General features: G+C 36.6%; 1 protein-coding gene across 1 annotated transcript in view; it reads left to right on the top strand.

The window, feature by feature from the left end:
* Positions 1–17,972, top strand: part of STX18 (syntaxin 18) — a 68,979-nt gene that overhangs the window by 36,173 nt on the left and 14,834 nt on the right. The window contains exons 3-6 of the mRNA XM_065633356.1: positions 10,170–10,285; positions 11,219–11,296; positions 11,398–11,464; positions 15,186–15,301. Of these exons, the coding sequence (XP_065489428.1) occupies positions 10,170–10,285; positions 11,219–11,296; positions 11,398–11,464; positions 15,186–15,301 (377 nt within the window). The remainder of the gene's footprint in view (positions 1–10,169; positions 10,286–11,218; positions 11,297–11,397; positions 11,465–15,185; positions 15,302–17,972) is intronic.

Genomic DNA, 17,972 nt, shown 5'->3' with positions numbered 1-17,972 from the left:
ATTTGTTTTCAGGTTTTATAAAGTGAACTGTCTAAAAATCTATAGGCATAATGACTAAAAATAAAAATGTAGGTTGCATATTAATTGGCTTACTGTAAGCTACTTAAGACAAATAATAGTGCTATCACAAGAAGAAAATGAGACTCAGAATTGTAGAAGATTTTTGGTTCTTAGGATTGAGTTCTCAAACAACCTGGCGGTCTAAGTCCACCACCTTTTAAGGACCTGCAGAGTAGGTTTCTGAAGTGGTTCTGGAGATGTCAGGGCAGACAAGATTTAGTGATCCAGGTTGTCCCTTTCACTCTGACGCTAAACTATCACGAAGGATACGGTCAGTAGCATCAGCAGGTGCTGGAGGAGAATGGTGTGAACTCTTCAGACTCTGGAATGTGAATCCCAAGTGAGAAAGACACTGTTGAGAACATGGTGGCAGGGGACAGCAGCTTTTCTGTGACAAAAACGTTAGGTTTCAGTTCTGGTATTTATTTTTGCGTGGAGAAACTTGTGATTCTTTTCGGTTGTTAGGGAACATTCAAAACTGCTGTATGTGCTTACTTGCTGATAGCTTCAGTAGCAGGATTTTTAGAAGAGTAAGAAACAAGTTTACAGGTTGATGTTTGTTAATAAGAAAAGAGCAAAAGGGTATCTTGTGGTCTGTGGCTGTAGCATTCTTAATGAATTACTAAATCAAGTTGTCCTAAGATTTAAATGTTACTGCAACTGGTATTTCGGTGAACTGAGTACAAATAATCATATCATTTGAGAAACTGAAAACTTTTTTTTTTTAAATGAAATTCTTGTTTCATTAGTAGTCATATTAATAGCTTACACAACATTTCACTCCAGAAATAGAAAATACTTCATAGGTATAGGTATCTCCATTTAACTAACTTTGGCATTGTAAAATGAAGTTTAACAGTTCCAGCTGAACTAACCACTGCTTTATTTTGTGTTGCAGATAAGGGTTTGTGACACATTTAGAACTGCTGTAAATATTTATTTGAAAAATTAAGTATCCTCTGCATGTCTTTGTAGTGCGGACCCCGCAACAGCTAATGAATTTCCTTCCTTCTCAGCCTATAGCTATGGCTAAGATGAAAAAATGCATTGTAACATACAGTGAATGCTGGTTTTGGGGGAAATACATTTTTCTGCGGAAAAACGCTCACCAAAATTGCAATGCCTTTGTCACGCCATTGTTTAAATCAGGATCATCTGCCACCCTAGTTATGCATAGCGAAGAGATGTTCTCTGTGCTTCTGGGACTCCACTTTGCTTTGAAATTTGTGGTTCAAAACCAAAACTTTCAAAATTCCAACCAGATGTGAAGTTGGAAGAATGTACTGTAAATGCAATACAGAATTAACACCTCCACATTGGAATGCCTTAAGGAACTGGCATGCACCTTCTATAAAGAAACAAATGAATTTCTACCAAGTGCAGTTTCCAGATTGTAGGGTGCAAGCTCTTTAAAGAGAGCGTCAGGAAGCTGTTCTTCAGGTGACAAAGTGGATCAATGAGGCAATGCCCTTCTTGGCAGGGAAAATGTCACTTAAAACAAGTAAATGTGTTCTTTTTTTCACCATGATCTGAGTTGTGCACAGCCTAGCTGGTTGGGGTTTTTTTTGGGAGTGGGTATATCCAAATGAAACAGTGTAGGTGAGCTTGCCCTTTTAAAGGATCTTCTGAAACTTCACCATTTCCTGTGTTGTATTTCTGCAGTCCCTCAACATAACCACAGTATTGCACGGGGTGAGCCAGCCCTGTCTGCATTCCGCTTCTGCCACAACCCCAGCTACAACCCGGCTGTTGCTGCAATCGAGGTAGAGAAAAATACAGTCTGAAGTCATCTAGGGTTGAAGATACTGAGTCCCAAGTCAATTTAATACCTGTCTCGAAAAGTCTTTGTGGGTACCAATAGGAGCAACATCCAGAGAGCTATCTGTCCCACAGGAGATGACAATAGGAACAGATGAGCTGTCTCCTGCTCCTCAGGCTCTGTCCATCCTGGAGGAACAACTTCTAGGCCTGAAAGGGTCTGTCGCAGCAATAGCAATACTATACAATCAGTGATATCAAAACGTGTCCCTAAATAAGGTCCCAGAAGATATCTGGCACCATTTTTTGTCTCCCTGAGATTTTAAAAGCAGTATTTAATTGTTTCAAAAATGAACAAAACGGAAAAAAAATTTGGCACGTTTTGCAAGTGTAAGGCCATGAGAGTTATTCGTAGTCAGTGCCAGTGAAAAGGAAGCTTTGGGGTTGTGGGTGTCAGTTCTTTGTGCAAGGTGTATGAGTAACTGCTTTTCCAGGCAGAAGTAGCACACAGCTACATGCTCTGACCAGCTCTCGGCTTTTCAATTCCTGTTGGAACAGGTCATGAACAACACTAGGTGGAGCTACCAATTTAATACTGAAATAACTGGGTTTAATGTGTGAAAACTTTGTGAATGCATAAGCTGAGAAACTGCAATTAAATGCAGCAAGAGCAGTCAGTCAGTAGTGGTTAAGTTCTGGGTACTATTTGTATTTTAGTAACCGTAGTCTGCATAAAATTGCAGTGGTAAGAGGAGTAAAAATTTGTCCAAGTTATTTTGATTTCTAAAAGTTTTTAATGTTCTTTTTGTAAACTCTCTTTTAACCAGTTATCATGATAATTCTCAGTGATTTTCACCTCACCTCACCTCAGGTATTATCTAAGGAGAGGAAAAAGAAGTGTCATTTCCTTTATTAAACCATAAAATAATCCTCCAAATCACTTCTGTGGTTGCAGTTGATCCTGTCCTTAACGGTCAAACTTAATATAGATAGTACTGTCAAATTCCATCCTAGGTTGCTTATGCTGCTTTGTGGATGCAAAGCGGACTGTAGCATCCATGCTGCCAGTCCCATAGTCCTAGCAAATGCCTCACTCATTCAAGACAGCAGTTTTCGATACTTAAGCTATGGGGAAAATTTTTAAACAATTTAATGCTAAAAGGCTGTGATGGAATTTATGTAGGAGATTTAATTTTGTTAATGAAATTTGACTACCTTGTATTTTGTTAATCCTATTTGGTTTTCAACTATAGCACAATGTGTTGGTGAAATTCAGCTTTTGATTTACCAAGTTGAATTATTGTATGCGCTGTAAAACCTCTTCATAATGTGTTATATCCAGGTTCTTGGTTGCTTCTTTGACCTTACCTTTGCAAATCATACATTCTTTAGTAAGAGAGTTTTTATTTTGGGCATATGTAAAATATCTTGCTACAGAGGGGATGTATTGAATTCATTTTTAGAGAACGATTTTTAGCACTGAGGAAGAGAACAGGAAGAAGAGTTAATTGAAACTAAGGCCCTGATCCATTTTATCAAACTTTAAATATTTAACTGAAATATCAAAGTTGAGTCCAAAAAGCTCAAGAATTAGTAACTGCTTATTCTCTTTCCGTTTTCTTGATTTGACTGTTAACTATAAAATATGTGAATGGCAAAACACATGAAACTAGTGATGCATTGACCTAAGCTTGCTGACTTAGAAGCCATTGTGCCTTTATCCTCTTCTGTTTATCAGGATTTGTCTGCTTTCCCTTACATCTTGGTTTTCAGCTTTTTGTAATAAGGAACTTTTCTGTTTTCACCTCCTGCCTGTTTCTTATCCTTATGCCGTGATTCCCTCCTCTGCATTGAACTTCTGAGAGTTTTAGTGGAACCTGAGCTGTGGCTTACGATGGAAGGAAACTTCAGACTGGCCTGTTCGAAGGTTCTCGTTTACAGAGAGACACGTATAGAAGCTCCTCATTCAAACTTCTTTCCAAATGTATGGTTATTTCTTGTCATTTGGCTTAAAAATGGGGTTGTATTAATCTTAAAATCTGTGGCAGTAATTTTGAAAACTTGGGCTTTCACTACAACACACAGTTATAGGAAAAATAGTTACTAATGAAAACACTGAATGAGTAGCAAAGACTATGAGTGACTCATGTTATTATTGGCTACACCTCCTAAGGGAAGGACCAATAACTTCATGCGTGCCATTGCTTTTATGTAATGTTAGAGCCTTATCTTGAAGAAAAGTAATGAATAATTTGAAGTATTTTCTCGTTGGCTTCATGTACACATTTCAAACCTAACGAAACCCTTTGGGTATCGTACTCATGATCAGTGAACACATTCAGTGGCAGGGTATTTTGTAAGAAATGTGTAGCTAAATCATGGGATGTCGTGTCATCCGTGTTCCTGCTGACAGTGGCTGTCTCTGAGCTGTCACCTGTGATGTTGGTAACTGCAGTCTCTCTCCAGTAACCTTTGGAAAGAAGATTAATTGTAATTGTAATAAATTATCTTTCTGTTTTGAAATATTATGTTTGTGCCCAGTAATTATGCCTCTTGCCCAAGCATTTATCTCCCTAGTAAAGCTGAAACAAACAAACAAAAGCAACAAATCAGTTACATGTTTGCCACCCAACAGAAAAATCATTGAATGCTTACCCCGTGTTTTATGGAGAGTGTTCCATTGGATTAACCAATAAAACAAAAGAAGTAGCCTTTCAAGAACTCCAAAAATAGCGTCTTACTGGCTCCCATACAGTGCCAGACTGCTTTCTTGTCTTAACTTAATTGTGTTTTTACAAGAAGCAGGGCTTGGTTTGTTATACTAAGACAGTGAAACATGAAGATTATCTGTAAGGACTTTCTTCATGGAGGAGTATGTAGTATTTGCCAGTTCTCCAGGGAATCCAGGGAATTACTTTTAAATTATTTATCTTATTTTTTTGTTTGTACTATATTCTGTACTGTTTTAGAAATAGTAATTCTTTGTAGCAGCATTCTGGAATTTCTCAGCAATATTTTACAAAACTGAAAATGTTAATTCAGGTATGTCTCTGCTGCCTGTTCTAGTAGCTGAAGCTTCCACACAGAGTTTAAAAAGAAAAAAAAAAGTTTTAAATATGCTGTGGAATGTTTTGTCATTTGAGTAGACAAGTTTTTACCTTTGATTTATGTCAGACGGCATTTGGATGAAAAAAAAGCAGTGAATTAAAATGCACAAAACATAGTAAGTAATGTTTAAGTTTAGTAGTTGAATAAGAAATAAAACAATGTAAAACATACTGGATGCCCAAGGGGAAGAAGTTTAAAAATGTTGGCTATACGTACAACTAAGGTTATACATACGTGTACATATGTGCATATGCCTACACACGTGTGTGTGATCTTCTATGTATATATTTGTAAGGCAATGGTACACATGGTAAATTGGACATATTTCCACTAAAACAGTATGTGTCAGTATTTTAGAACTGGTTTATTTTAGCTTCTTACTTCTCTCTCTTTTGTAATACATTGTTGGAGGAAAATCAAGTTTTTCTGCTTGATTTGATGCCTTTATTGAATCAGTAAGCAGAAAATATTTTATACACCCACAGAAAGAGTCACTAATTCCAAAAGCTGGTGCAATGCCTCCATCAGCTCTGGTTCCTTGTGCTTTGCCAGCAAAACAGGATCATGGAAACGACAGGCTGGAAGGAGCACGGCTGACATGTTAAAAAAAAAAAAGAATAGGTCATTCGACCACCATGTTTTGCTTGCTTTTAAATATTTATTTCAGTGGAGATTCCATATCCTCCCTCTGCTTTTTCCTGTTTCCTTATCCATGCTACAATTTTTTTAAAATTTTTTTTTACACTAACATATTTTGGTTTCTCCTCAGTCTCTTCAAGAATCAACAATTACAATGTATTTGGGTTTTCATACATGTTTTCTTTGACCTTTGATCGTACGTTTCCCTCACCTTTGGGCACCGTCCCACTTGGTGTTGCAGTGAGGTGTTAAAATGAAACAGAGCTCCAGCTGAAGCCCTGCCCAAAACTAAGGGTAGCAGAGAGATTACCTTTCATTTGTAATAAATTATACTGCATTTATGCATCCCATTGTAATGATGACTTTTTATGCAACAACATGTTGTTGTTATGTTTAGTTTATGATCCAGTATGATCCCAGATGACTTTCTGAAGAACTGTTCCCTAATTAGTTGTTCCCCATTCTCTGTGGGTTCAGATAATTGTTCCTGCTGTAACAAAGAGCCTCTGTCCATTCCTTATTCAAATTCTTCATGTCGTTTCTCCAAGTTGGCAGGATTGTTTTGAATTGAAGTCTTGTTCTCTTGGTACAGATTTAATTTGCTTAGCTTTATGCCTCTGCAAATTTAATAAGTATATAGTCCATTCTGCTGAGTTGTTAATGAAAGTATTAAATTGCAGCGGATGCAGGACAAACCCTTGTGGAACACAACTTGGTGTGTCCCTCTGTTTTGGTATATAACTACTCCAAGTTCAGCTTTTCAAACAGTTTCACATCCATATGATGTCTGTTTCTTCTAACTCATTTATTTGCTGGTAGCTTATGAGAATGTTGTGTGAGATGGTAACAAAAGCCACACTAAAGAGAAGATAAATAGCCATGATTGCTTTTCATCCATCCATAAGACCTGTTACTGCATCCCAGAAGTAAATTACACTGCATATGACTTATTCTTGATACATCTTGGCTACTGGTTGTCTTTTTGTTCTTTCCTAAGTGCTTAAAAATTGTTTGACTATTTGTTTCTATATTTTCCTAGGCTGAGTCCTCTGCTTTCTTTTTTTTTTCTTAATGCTGTTTTTTAAAGTTAATTACTGCACTTCATCTTTTCATCAACCTAGCGCTCACTTATTCCCTCCTAGTTCTTGGCACTGAGGATACATCCTCTCATTTGGTGCATTTCCTATTTTGGGTGTTTCTCGTACTAATATTTGCAGACTAATCTCTCGTTGTCATTGGCATCCCTTGTCAGTTCTCATCCTGCGCTCGACCTCTTTTTCTGATCGTGTCCCTACATGCTGTGTTCCTTTAGACTCGTCAGTAGCAATCAAACCTAATTTGCACTTTCTGTATTCTGCTTTTTGCATTTGAGCTCAGTGAAGAGCTTGCGGAGTAGCTGAGTTGATCTCTTACTGCATTGCCTGTTCTTCCCTGTCATCAAGGGCAGAATTGGAAACTATGATAATGTCATTTCTATATATACATTTCTATACATTCACATAGAATCACAGGTATTCTTTTCTGTTCCTTTTTGGGTTTCCCCTTTTCTGTGCAATTTAACCTACTAATTTTCCTAGACTATTGAAGTCTGCCTACTTGATGGCCACTGTCTTTATCTTACTCTTCACTCACATTCTTAAACATCACAACCCAAGTTGCCTTCCAGCCCACGTTTCTCAGGAAGGTTTTACCTATTGATTAGGATAAAAATCTAGAAGAATTTCTTTTCCCCTTTTCTGCCTTCTTTATCTATATGCATTAGCCAGTGCGTATCTTGGCTAATTCTTCTGATTGCTTCTCAAAAACCTGGTTCATTTGACTGTTCTTGATTTAATGATCTATCAGCCCATTGCTGTGGTACTGCCACTGCACTTCTGAGCAAGTATTTGTATCTCTGACATACAGAACACAGCTGGATTTTTTTGTTCAGGTGGATTTTGTGTGTGTGTGTGCTTGTTTTTCCTTGGCTTGTTGTTTTTAGATGATTGGTTCTTTTTACAGTAATGCTAGAGGACGGTGATTAGATGGATTTTTCAGTATAATCTACCTGTGTAGCTTTACTGGCAAGAGCAATGGGGACTTCAGTACCCTGTTGATCGTAGTGGATGCCATATGTGTTTTGAGAGGATGGGATGTGATTGTGTGACCCCATTCTTGCCTCCCCAAGGAGACTGGGTTTTGGTGTCCTTGCTTCCCAGTGGCCTGACCAGCCCTTATTCAAAAGCACTGGTACCAGACACTATGCAAGCTGCAAGCAGTTATAAAAGGAAAAGTATTCTATTTATTTTTTACTGGATAAAGCTGCATTTTGCTACCTTTGAGGCTGTGAAACTGCTTTTTAAGAATTTGATCTACCATACTTTTGTTTTAGTAACTATGAAAAGTAACCAAACAAGTTGTTTCGCAATGTTAAAGCTGTTACAATTATCCTCAGAATATCACTATATTACTACTAGCTACAGTGTTAGTAACAAATAAAGAATACCCGAGGCAAATTTTTTCATATGTATTTCCAAGTCTGATTTAAAAGAAATTCTGGTTTGCATTTTGTAATCTTTATTTTACCTTGTAATGTTAAAAAGTGTGTGGAAAGTATAGAACTCTGCAAATACCACAAAGCTGGGCAGGATACAAGAACCTAGATGTATAAAGACAAGAAGTTCATACGCTGTTCAGCAGTAGAACAGCCAGAACTTATTATCGTAATCTGAAATAGAACAGTGGAGATTTTTTTTCTTCATCAAGGGACCATCATGAAGCTGTTCCTACACCCTCATTTTCTGTCTGAACCTGCGTGCCCTAATGTGCTCAAGTAACTCTCTAGGTGGGGTTTGCTGAACAATGTTATACATTATCCCATACTGGATGACCTTAGCGGTCCCTTTCTCTTGGACCTCTGCAGAGCTGCATGTAAGAATGGATTTTCTGGCTTTACATTTGCTGGGAATTTACTGAGGCCACAGAGTAGTAATAAAAAGCCCAAACTATATAAGCTGTGCAAAGTGAGTGAGGGAGAGGTCTGTCCTAATACATTTAACAGTGAGTTATCTTATATTGCATAGGTAACTATCAATATGTCATCTTAACCAAGCTGTGGAAAGCTTTTCTATTAGATGGCTCTCAAACCAGACACTTCCAAACCTCTCATCATTCAGAAGCTGCTTTCTCAGAGAGAGCAAATTACACTTACAGCGTAGACCACTGATTACAGTGGCGATACGGATTTTGCCACAAGTTTATGAAACCCGTCTGTCCTGACCAAAGGAGAGCAACTCAGCTAGTAAAATATAAATGGAAACACCATAGCTGGCTGCTTTTCTGTAAATTGTAACTAATAATTTTATAACATTTAGAATAGTTTTAACAAGAGGGGAAATTTAGATATTTAGATGTCAAATACATGACTGCGTTGGAAACAAACAAGTAAAATATAGAATATTACTTCTACTTAGTTTGCCTTACTCTTCGCTGGCTAATCTGTGCTTGTATAATAGCTGGACAGTACGCAGAAATTAATTTTCAAGCCAGATGAACCATATGCTAGTTTTTTTCATGTGCAACCAGTCACATGGGATAAGAATGAAAACATTTTGATATAATACTCAGGGACATTAGAGGACACTTAAAACTTTACTTGTATTCCTGCATTAATACGGTTGCATTATACATACCTTGAACAAGTGGGCAAATTTTCACATATGAATAAAAATCTAAATAAAAATGAGGGTATGGGTTAAGGTTTTCTTTCCTGTTCTTAAAGGCAAATATAATAGGCTGTGATGACTGCATCATCAGGAAACCCTAGGTGATCGCAGGATAAGATGCTGTAGTAAAGTTTTATCACCTGATCATCTGTGGCTGTGGAAACACTGTTCAATACCAGTATGCTTTTCTGGTGCTTATCTACAGTGTGTTAACATTTTACAGGCAGGCCTCCATTTTTATTAATTTAGTAACAAAAAGATATATGAATCCTATTGGACGATATTAAATACATACTGGATTATCTAAAATAGAAATAAACAATGGGAACCATTTTTAATAATCCTTACAATCAATTTCATATTAAAAATGTGCATTATTTTCCAATATTATTCTTTACTCTGGTTTGAATTCACAGATTTCACAGCATAACTACTTCAAAAATGAAGCTCAGTAATCAAGATAATGAGAACATATATTTAAGTAAAATAAGTTCCAATTTCTTGTACTTCTTTCAACATTTGACCTATTTCTTTATCATACTTGTTTTCATGTTTTTAGAATTGAAATATACTTCATTGGAATAAGTACTGATGGTAATGATATGTTTTCCAGTTGTATTTGCTCCTTATCTGCTCGGTATTTGATTACGTACAAGATTATGGGATATATTGCTTTTTCTACATCTTTTACTAGTGAAAAATGTTTTTTAAAACCTCTCAGCTTTATAGAAGTGGCATTTTTATCAGCGATGGTTATCGTACTTTTTATTTATTTTTCTGTGAAAATCAGTGTCACAGAAAAGCTTCTGTGGAGACGATGAGTGGTAAGAAAGTCTAAAGCGTGTACTTGTAGATATTGTGTTGGGGATTTCTTAAGTGACAGTTTGTCTTGTTTCTCAGCCATATTATGTCTGAGTATGTGAGGATGACAGATACAGAGCGGGATCAGATAGATCAAGATGCTCAGATATTTATGAGGACGTGTGCCGATGCCATCCATCAGCTGAGAACAGAAGGTAAACTGAGCAACTCCTAAATGTTTTTTCTTACTTATTGATAAGGGCCAATATAATGCTGAATATTGGATGGTGAATCTGAAATGCTTTTGGAGAGAGATTGGTGAAGTCTCATTGCCTTTTGTTTGCATCTGTGTAATCCCATGGACTGATCAGTACTTGATTACCTTTAATGTTAGTGGAAGGAGAAGCCAGAGCATAGAATTTGATTTATGTGTTCAAATACACTAATTAGCAAGTGTAACAAAGATAATCTGAAATAATTACTACGTGAATACTAATTTAGCACTGTGACACAGAGGCCTGAACCAAACCTTAGTAAACTCAATGGTTGTCTCTTTCTAGCCTGTCCACCCATCATGTATTACAAGTATAACATTTCCAAGTTTGAGATAATTAAATACCTTTTACAGAGCACTGGTAAAGTGACAGTGGTTTTGACAATTTGAGTATGGTATCATACCTTTACAATGCTGTCTTATGGAAGTTGTAGAGAGAACTTATGCTTTGGCATTTTTAAGTTGACTTGCTCTGTGTGTTTTCCACGTAGCATATACACTGGAGAATTTAAAATGTTAGACTAATATTTTAAGCAAGCTAAATCCTTAGATCCGTTTTGCCAGGCTTGGCTTGGTGACATCTATTCTTGTTTAAAAATTTAATTGAGATAATATGACTCAGTGGCGTATATAACAGATCAATAACATAAATATTGTAAGACACTAGTTGTTTTCAGCTTTTGCTTTGTTGTGATGATTTGCCGTTTTATGGAACCTATATTTAAATATAGCTGTTTCAAATAAATATTAATATATAACACATTCAAGTGCCTATTAACATTTTATATAACTTGTGTATCAACTGACAATGCAAACTCTGTGTAATTCAGTAAAAATTTAAAAGGCTGTGTTATGTCTTTCTTTTGTATTTCAGCACACAAGGGTGTCCAGTCTTCTCAGGTAAAGGAGCACAGAACAGCTGTCTTGGACTTCATTGAAGATTACTTAAAAAGTACTTAGTATTTTGAATGGTTTAAAATGAACTATTGTATTTTCCAAGAAAGAAATCATGCTCTTCTAACCTGATGTTCTGTTTACTGCTGTCTTGAACAGGAGTGTGTAAGCTGTATTCTGAGCAAAGAGCGATCCGAGTTAAGCGAGTGATAGATAAGAAGAGACTGTGAGTAGTGTCAAAAAATAGTTTAACTGTGCCTTTTGTTTGTAGGGTATTCAACAAAATTATTATTCATGTTTAGATTCTAAGGAGATTGTTTTAACTTTTGCTGTCAGCAGGTGTATTCCAGGGCTCTTTCACACTTCTGGAATGTGAAGTTGAGTTTATAAATGGCAGCGTGCCAATACAGTGTTGTACTTTCCATTTATGTAAATGATTAAAGCACCAAACTGGTAAAATGTGGGTTAATAAACGTATTGGACTTCTACAAATGCAACAAAATAAGTAATTAAAATTAAGTAATAGTCTGCATAAAATAATTTAGAATGAAATCCTGCACATTGGTAATATGTCTCAAAGATACCATTTAGGTACAAGAGTTGCCCATTTCTCTCTCTAGTTCTCCTTCTTTTTCCTTTGAGAGAAATATATATATATTTAAGCCACTAGCTTTTTGATAAAGCAAGTGATTTTGTTGTGAATATAGGCTACTTGATACAGCATGTCTTCATGGCAAGTAGATACATGATTAAAATAAAAATCTTGCATGTAACTTTTTAATTGAAACAAAAGAATTTCTGCTTCCTATCGTGGCATACGTTCATAGAGGTGAAAATGTCTAGGAGAAGTTAAAGATTATGTGCTTGCAGGCTTTTTGGTCTGTTTTTTGTTTGGTTTTGGTTTTTTCCCAGTTAAGTATAAAAACCCATACTTTTCCAATTTCTTCTTCTGCACACTCCCAGGTGTAAGAATGACAGGGAGAATAAACACATTTGCAATTTATTTAGTACCTGAAAGGCTCTCCAAGTCTTCTCAGTCTGCATTATTTGATTTCTAACCTTAAGTTCTGTTATGTACACCTTAATTTAAAAATAACAAATTCTAGAACATACACATCAATACATAAATTATTGAGTGTTTTTTCTAAGACTTGATGCTGCTTTATCAGTTTGGTGTTTGGCTCAATCAGCTATTTACGTTGAAACTAGACACATGTTTCAGAAGTCCATAAGTACTTTTTATTCAGAGTGATTCAGCATGATTAAGCACAACAGAATTCACTTAAATATACCCACCTGAGACACAAAGAGTAGTACAAGTAGAAACCGAGTAAACAAAATACCCAGACCAGTTCTGAAGTTGGGTAAGAAGTAAGGCATTGGTATTTTTGTAACTCCCGTAACTTTTCAGAAAACACATACAGAAACGAACTGTGTGATATTTTTAGTTTGTAAAAAATAGGTAACCTTATAAATATTTTTCACACTAAAGAACGGCAAAGAAAGACAGCGTGGTCCCTGCAGTTATCAAACTGGCTCACAAATACCAACTCTTCTCTTTGTTGTACTCTAATGTTACTGTTTCCATGTCAAATCCCAGGTTCAAGATTTCTTAGAGGACTAAACAAAGAAAATAACTCAATTTGATGGATGCTAAACACGGAGCAATGAAAAAGCTATCTCAGAAGTTAGAATACCACTTAATTAAAGAGCATGAGGCATTTAAAAATAACCCAGGAGATGCAGTCCTGGTATGTGATAGTGGAGGATGCCTTTCTACGTCTATTTAGAGATGTAAGAACTGTAGTAGAAAACAGATGTTGACCAGGTGGAGCCTGGATGCATTGCAGACATGATGCAATGGCTAAATTGTCATTTAAGATAACATTCAATTTAAATAAGTCAGAGAGCATAAACCAATTTTTATGATGACTTGAAGAAAAATTGGCTTTTTTGTATGCCTTCAAGTATCTGATTTTTGTAATTTTCCTAAGAATTTCAGTAGATGTGATAAGAACCTGTTCCATCACTTGAAAGAACTATGCATGCTTTAAATAATGCATCCCAGGCATTTTTTCTTTTTTAATTTAAAATCTTTGTACATTAGCATACTGTGCAAAGTAAGGGCAACACACAATAAAGGAATACATTTCTTTAAAAGTAAATTAATCTTAGCGCTGATCTTCTTTCCTGCAGTTTAGTCAACGTAAAATATGTGTGTATCAGACAATACTGAAAGGTTTGCAGTAGAATCACACTTCATCATGTTTCCTTTTATATTGATAAACATCCTAAGCTCTTCAACAAATTGCCTGAGTGTTATAATTTTCTTACCTAAGTTGCCTTTATGTATTAACTCATAATTTTTTCATTCAAAAGTTCTGCCAATTACATATGACTAGTTCCCAAAATTAAAAGTTGATAAATAAAAACACAAGCAGCTCTTTCTGTAAAGATACTTAGTTGTGATCTTCAGTTTTTATGTCTACTGGTATTCAAAATTATATTTCATTTCATTTTTAAACTTATTTTTCCACTAGAATATCTTGTGAATTATATATTGATGCAGATATTGAAATCAAGCTGGGGTATTTTATTAGTGTCAGAGTCTTTTTTTCCTCAGTATTAAGCAAATTTGGGACTTGAGAGGGAGGAGATGAGAGGAGTTTGTTCTTGTAAAATTACCAAAAGCCAAGTACTTGCAGAATTTTTAGAACTGAGAAAGGTTCCCTGTTACTGTTTTTTCTTGTTTAAATAATATAGTCACTCAATGATGGCTAATGCATTATATTCAGTTTTTCTTAGAATTTTCTAATTGTGGGTTAGAATTTAGACACAATAGAAAAAAGGAAAGGAACACACAATGCAACACCTTCTGTTAAACAGCAGGGGAAGATTGCAAATCGTAATGAGATTAACTGTTGATCATATTTGAGAGGGGAGCAAGTGATGAAGGTGCCACAGCAGGTGATTCAGCCCATTGCTTTTGGTTTTTTTTGTTCTTTAGGGTCTCTAACAGCATTACTGCTGAACCTTTAACTGTCTGCTGTGTAGCAGTTACAAAATTCATTCTAGCTGGAATAAACCACAGAAGTTTACTGGAAAAAATGTGTTGCCACTGATATTAAACTTTTTCTCGTTCCATAGTGAAACGTACTTGACAAGTACGCAATATATGGGGTGTTTCAAAATATGGACCCAATTTCTTCTGAGGGTTGTCATCAAATTTGGTCTATCTTTTTGAAACACCCTGTATAATCACCGAATACACTTCTTGTTTTTTGCATTGCCTTTGTATTAAAATTACATAGCAGGGCCATAGATGTAGTATATAACTGTCCACTCCATACGGGTTTTCTTCGCCTTGCTTCTAAGTGGTCTTTTCTTTCTTTTGGCAGATAAGGTAAGGATCACTTTCATCCTGGTTAAACTGTTCTTTAAAGCTAGTTGAATAAAAATATTTGTTTCAGGAAAAAGCTAATTCTGTTTCATTTTCTTACTTTTCATTTATGATAATTCACAATATCAAATTGTAATTATTACTTGAAAGAAAACAAAGTAGTGGTGTTGGCTATTGCTAGAAAAAAGAATTTTCAGTATGGCCAAAATGTTGTTTGTTTGTTTTTAAAATATGTATATTTTAATAGAGTGGATTTTTTTAAAGGAAGTTTAAGAAAATGCCTGTCTTTTTATGCTATAGCCTTCAAAATTCTCTTCAGCTCTTAACATGCAATGTATTTAGTTCAGGAATACTATTTGTGCTTTCTTTGCTTTTGTAATAATACTTCAGTGAAAGTTGCTGAGTACATTTTGTATCTTGACTGAGAAATCTTTAATATGAAGTTTGCAAGAGTTAAAGTGTCAGATTTAGTAATCTGTGGTTGTTCTCTGTTTAGAGAAATTCAACTGTGTAATATCAGTTAAGTTACAGACTCATGTGCTTCTAGGTCCAGACTCGAACCTGAGCAGAGCAACTTGTCTAAATCACCTCTTTCCCCTGAGAAATCTTCACAGAATCCTTTAGATGATCCCGAAGAAAAGCTTTCTGCTGAGGAAAGCAAAGGTAAGAATAAAACATAGTTATATTTCACTTTTTGTGGCCAGGCCTGTCTGTTCACTAATACTTTCTTCACATTACAAGGGCCTGTTCCAATGGCTTGAACCTTTTCTATTTTCATCTCCCCTGAGTTGATCAGGGTTTTATGACGCACGTTGTGAGACATGAGGAAGCAAAATCTTAAACTTTTTGACGACCTATTTCCGACCAGCTAAAAAAGTCTTACGCCTTGCTGGGTTCCTCATCCTCTCAGTAAACTCTGTGTGAACTCTTCCTTTTTTATTTATTTTTATCAATATCCATCTACTTACATATCTTCTGAGATCTGTCTGATTTTTCCACATTCCTTTCACTGATGGCAAGGAATTGGAAAGTAGCTCAGTGACTTCCTGAGCACACAGACCTGGAGTTGGACCACCTCTACAGTAGGAACTCAAAGATGGAATATGCTCATGGAGGGGAAGTTACTGTCTGGTCAGGTGCAGTAGTTTTGGGGATGTTCTTCTCCACAGCAATGAATTTCCCTGCTGGAAAGATCACATCTCATCTGTCAGTGGGCAGGAGATACTGCTTTGGATTTCAAACTATCTCTGACCCCAGGGTCATTTCAGCTGGTGCTGTTCTTGACAGGGCTTGTGAGCATTGCTTCTGATTTTTTTGGTGGCCTTCTTCTGAGACCCGGGGATATAAGTCCCTTCTCTTAGCTGTTTGGGTCTGTCCTGAGACATGTACACTGGCAGATCTTCATTGCAGAATGCCTTTCGGAGGAGCACTGCTATGCAGGTAACTTCAGATTTCACATCTAAAGAGAAATCTTGTTTCTGTGATTCTCGAGTTACTTTTCCTGCCTTGAGTTCTCCTGCTTGTGCTGTCTAGAGGAGTCCAAGGTACCCTGTGATTTACAGCGTGAAAATTATTTTTGCAGAGAAACAGAAACTATATGAAATGTGCCATTACATAAAGGATAATACTTCATCAAGATAGAAGAAATGCACTCAATGGCCATATTATTCTGATAAACAGTTATTGTTTCTTTGGTGATTTTTATTGAAAGAGTAAAGTTCCTCTGGTTGGTGACTTCAGGGCTGTACAAAGGGTGGATTCATATGAAGTGGCTACTCCATTTCTGGGTGAAGGCTCTTTTGCTGAATTACCACACACTGTGCAAACAGCTTCATTTTCTGATACAGCATTGCTTATCTTCCTAACCAGTTTGTACTTCTGCAGCCCTATCAATATGCTTCCCTCCCTCCCTCTGCCCCCACACTGAATTTATTGTAAGAAGTGAAGTTTTTGATTATGTGTCATTTCTAGTGCTTACTACATTTTTGTAGTATGTCTGAAGTGATCAGCACACGGGCACATGGATGAGTTTTGCTGTAGCACGTTATCAGTGTCTTGCAGGTGTGAGCCGGTGCCGGCAGAGAAGCGGCAGCGCAGCAGCATCTCTGCCCTCTGCTCTTTCCTTGTTACTGAATGTCTCCACAATCTCTGAAATTGTGCACTCCCTCCCCACAGCGGCATTAAAATTTTTAGCTCCAAAAATCTGTGCCATGCTGTGGAAAACGCTGTTCTTTGGTTGCCTTGGACACAGCAAACCACTGTAATAAACAGAAATGAAGCTTTGTTTCTTGCACAGGAGCTTTGATTACTCCAATTTTCACTTTTATTAGTTTATGCTTTAGTTTTTTATAAGAAAGTAGGGGTCCTGTCACATAAGTGATGCTGATGCAGTATTTATGAGGGATTGCTGACTAGTCTTGGAGAAAACTATGAAACTTGTATATCAAAATAAATCTGTCTGAAACAGTGTGTAAGTGCAGATAGCCTGTGATTCCTCATATAAGTGTAAGTGTTGGTTGCTGCTGCTGATAGAAATCAGCCTTGTGACTTCGCTAGTAGGTGGTTGTCAAAGCATGGAAATGGCGTGAACAAGATGACGAGGAAATAAGCTCAGTGTTTGATATTTCTTTTTTTATTTTAAATTTAGAAGTAACTTTTCAAATTTTTTCAGACATTGGAGAACTTAACTGTGTTTAGAAATAAACTATTTCATCCTCAGCATGTAAGTGGTGATCACTTGTATTTATGAATTAGCCATCATCAGCGTGCCTGGGTCCCTTGTGTAAATATCTCAGCTGTAAAGACAGTTTTTCTGAAGGGAGCTTGTGGTCCTGTTCTTAATTTGAATGTTATGTCCTGCTTGACGTGCTGAAGCACATCTTGGGTTTTGTCCGTTTTTTTGGCAGGAACCAAAACAAGATGTGCCTACTTTAGTTTTGAGGCAAAGCACCTGTTTACATTAGAATTATACTGGACATGCCTCAGGGTAGGAAAATAGTCTCTCTGGAGATTGCTTTTATGTGCTGACAGTGTTTATTTGCATATTACAAATTTGAACATTTGTTCATGGCAATAAAGGTAAATAATGAGTAGCTTTTGGACTGGTCCACAAGCTTAGCAGCTGTGTCCTTTCAGTATGGAAAAGGGTTCAGAGGATTTGATCATTATTTTGTATCCCTGTCATGTGCTAACTACTTCTTTCTGCAAAAGGAAAGTGGCTTGGCTTTCGCTGGATGATTTGTAGGAAAGCATTACTGTCAGCTCCATGAAAGCTGCAGCACAACTTTCGCAGTAGCCAGGGATGTTCTGCAGTGACAGGAGGAACCCTGGGGAG

This window comes from Caloenas nicobarica, chromosome 4, assembly GCF_036013445.1.
Source record: "Caloenas nicobarica isolate bCalNic1 chromosome 4, bCalNic1.hap1, whole genome shotgun sequence".
Taxonomy (NCBI): Eukaryota; Metazoa; Chordata; class Aves; order Columbiformes; family Columbidae; genus Caloenas; species Caloenas nicobarica.
The sequence above is the reverse complement of the archived record's forward strand: the minus strand, read 5'-3'. Positions and strand labels throughout refer to the sequence as shown.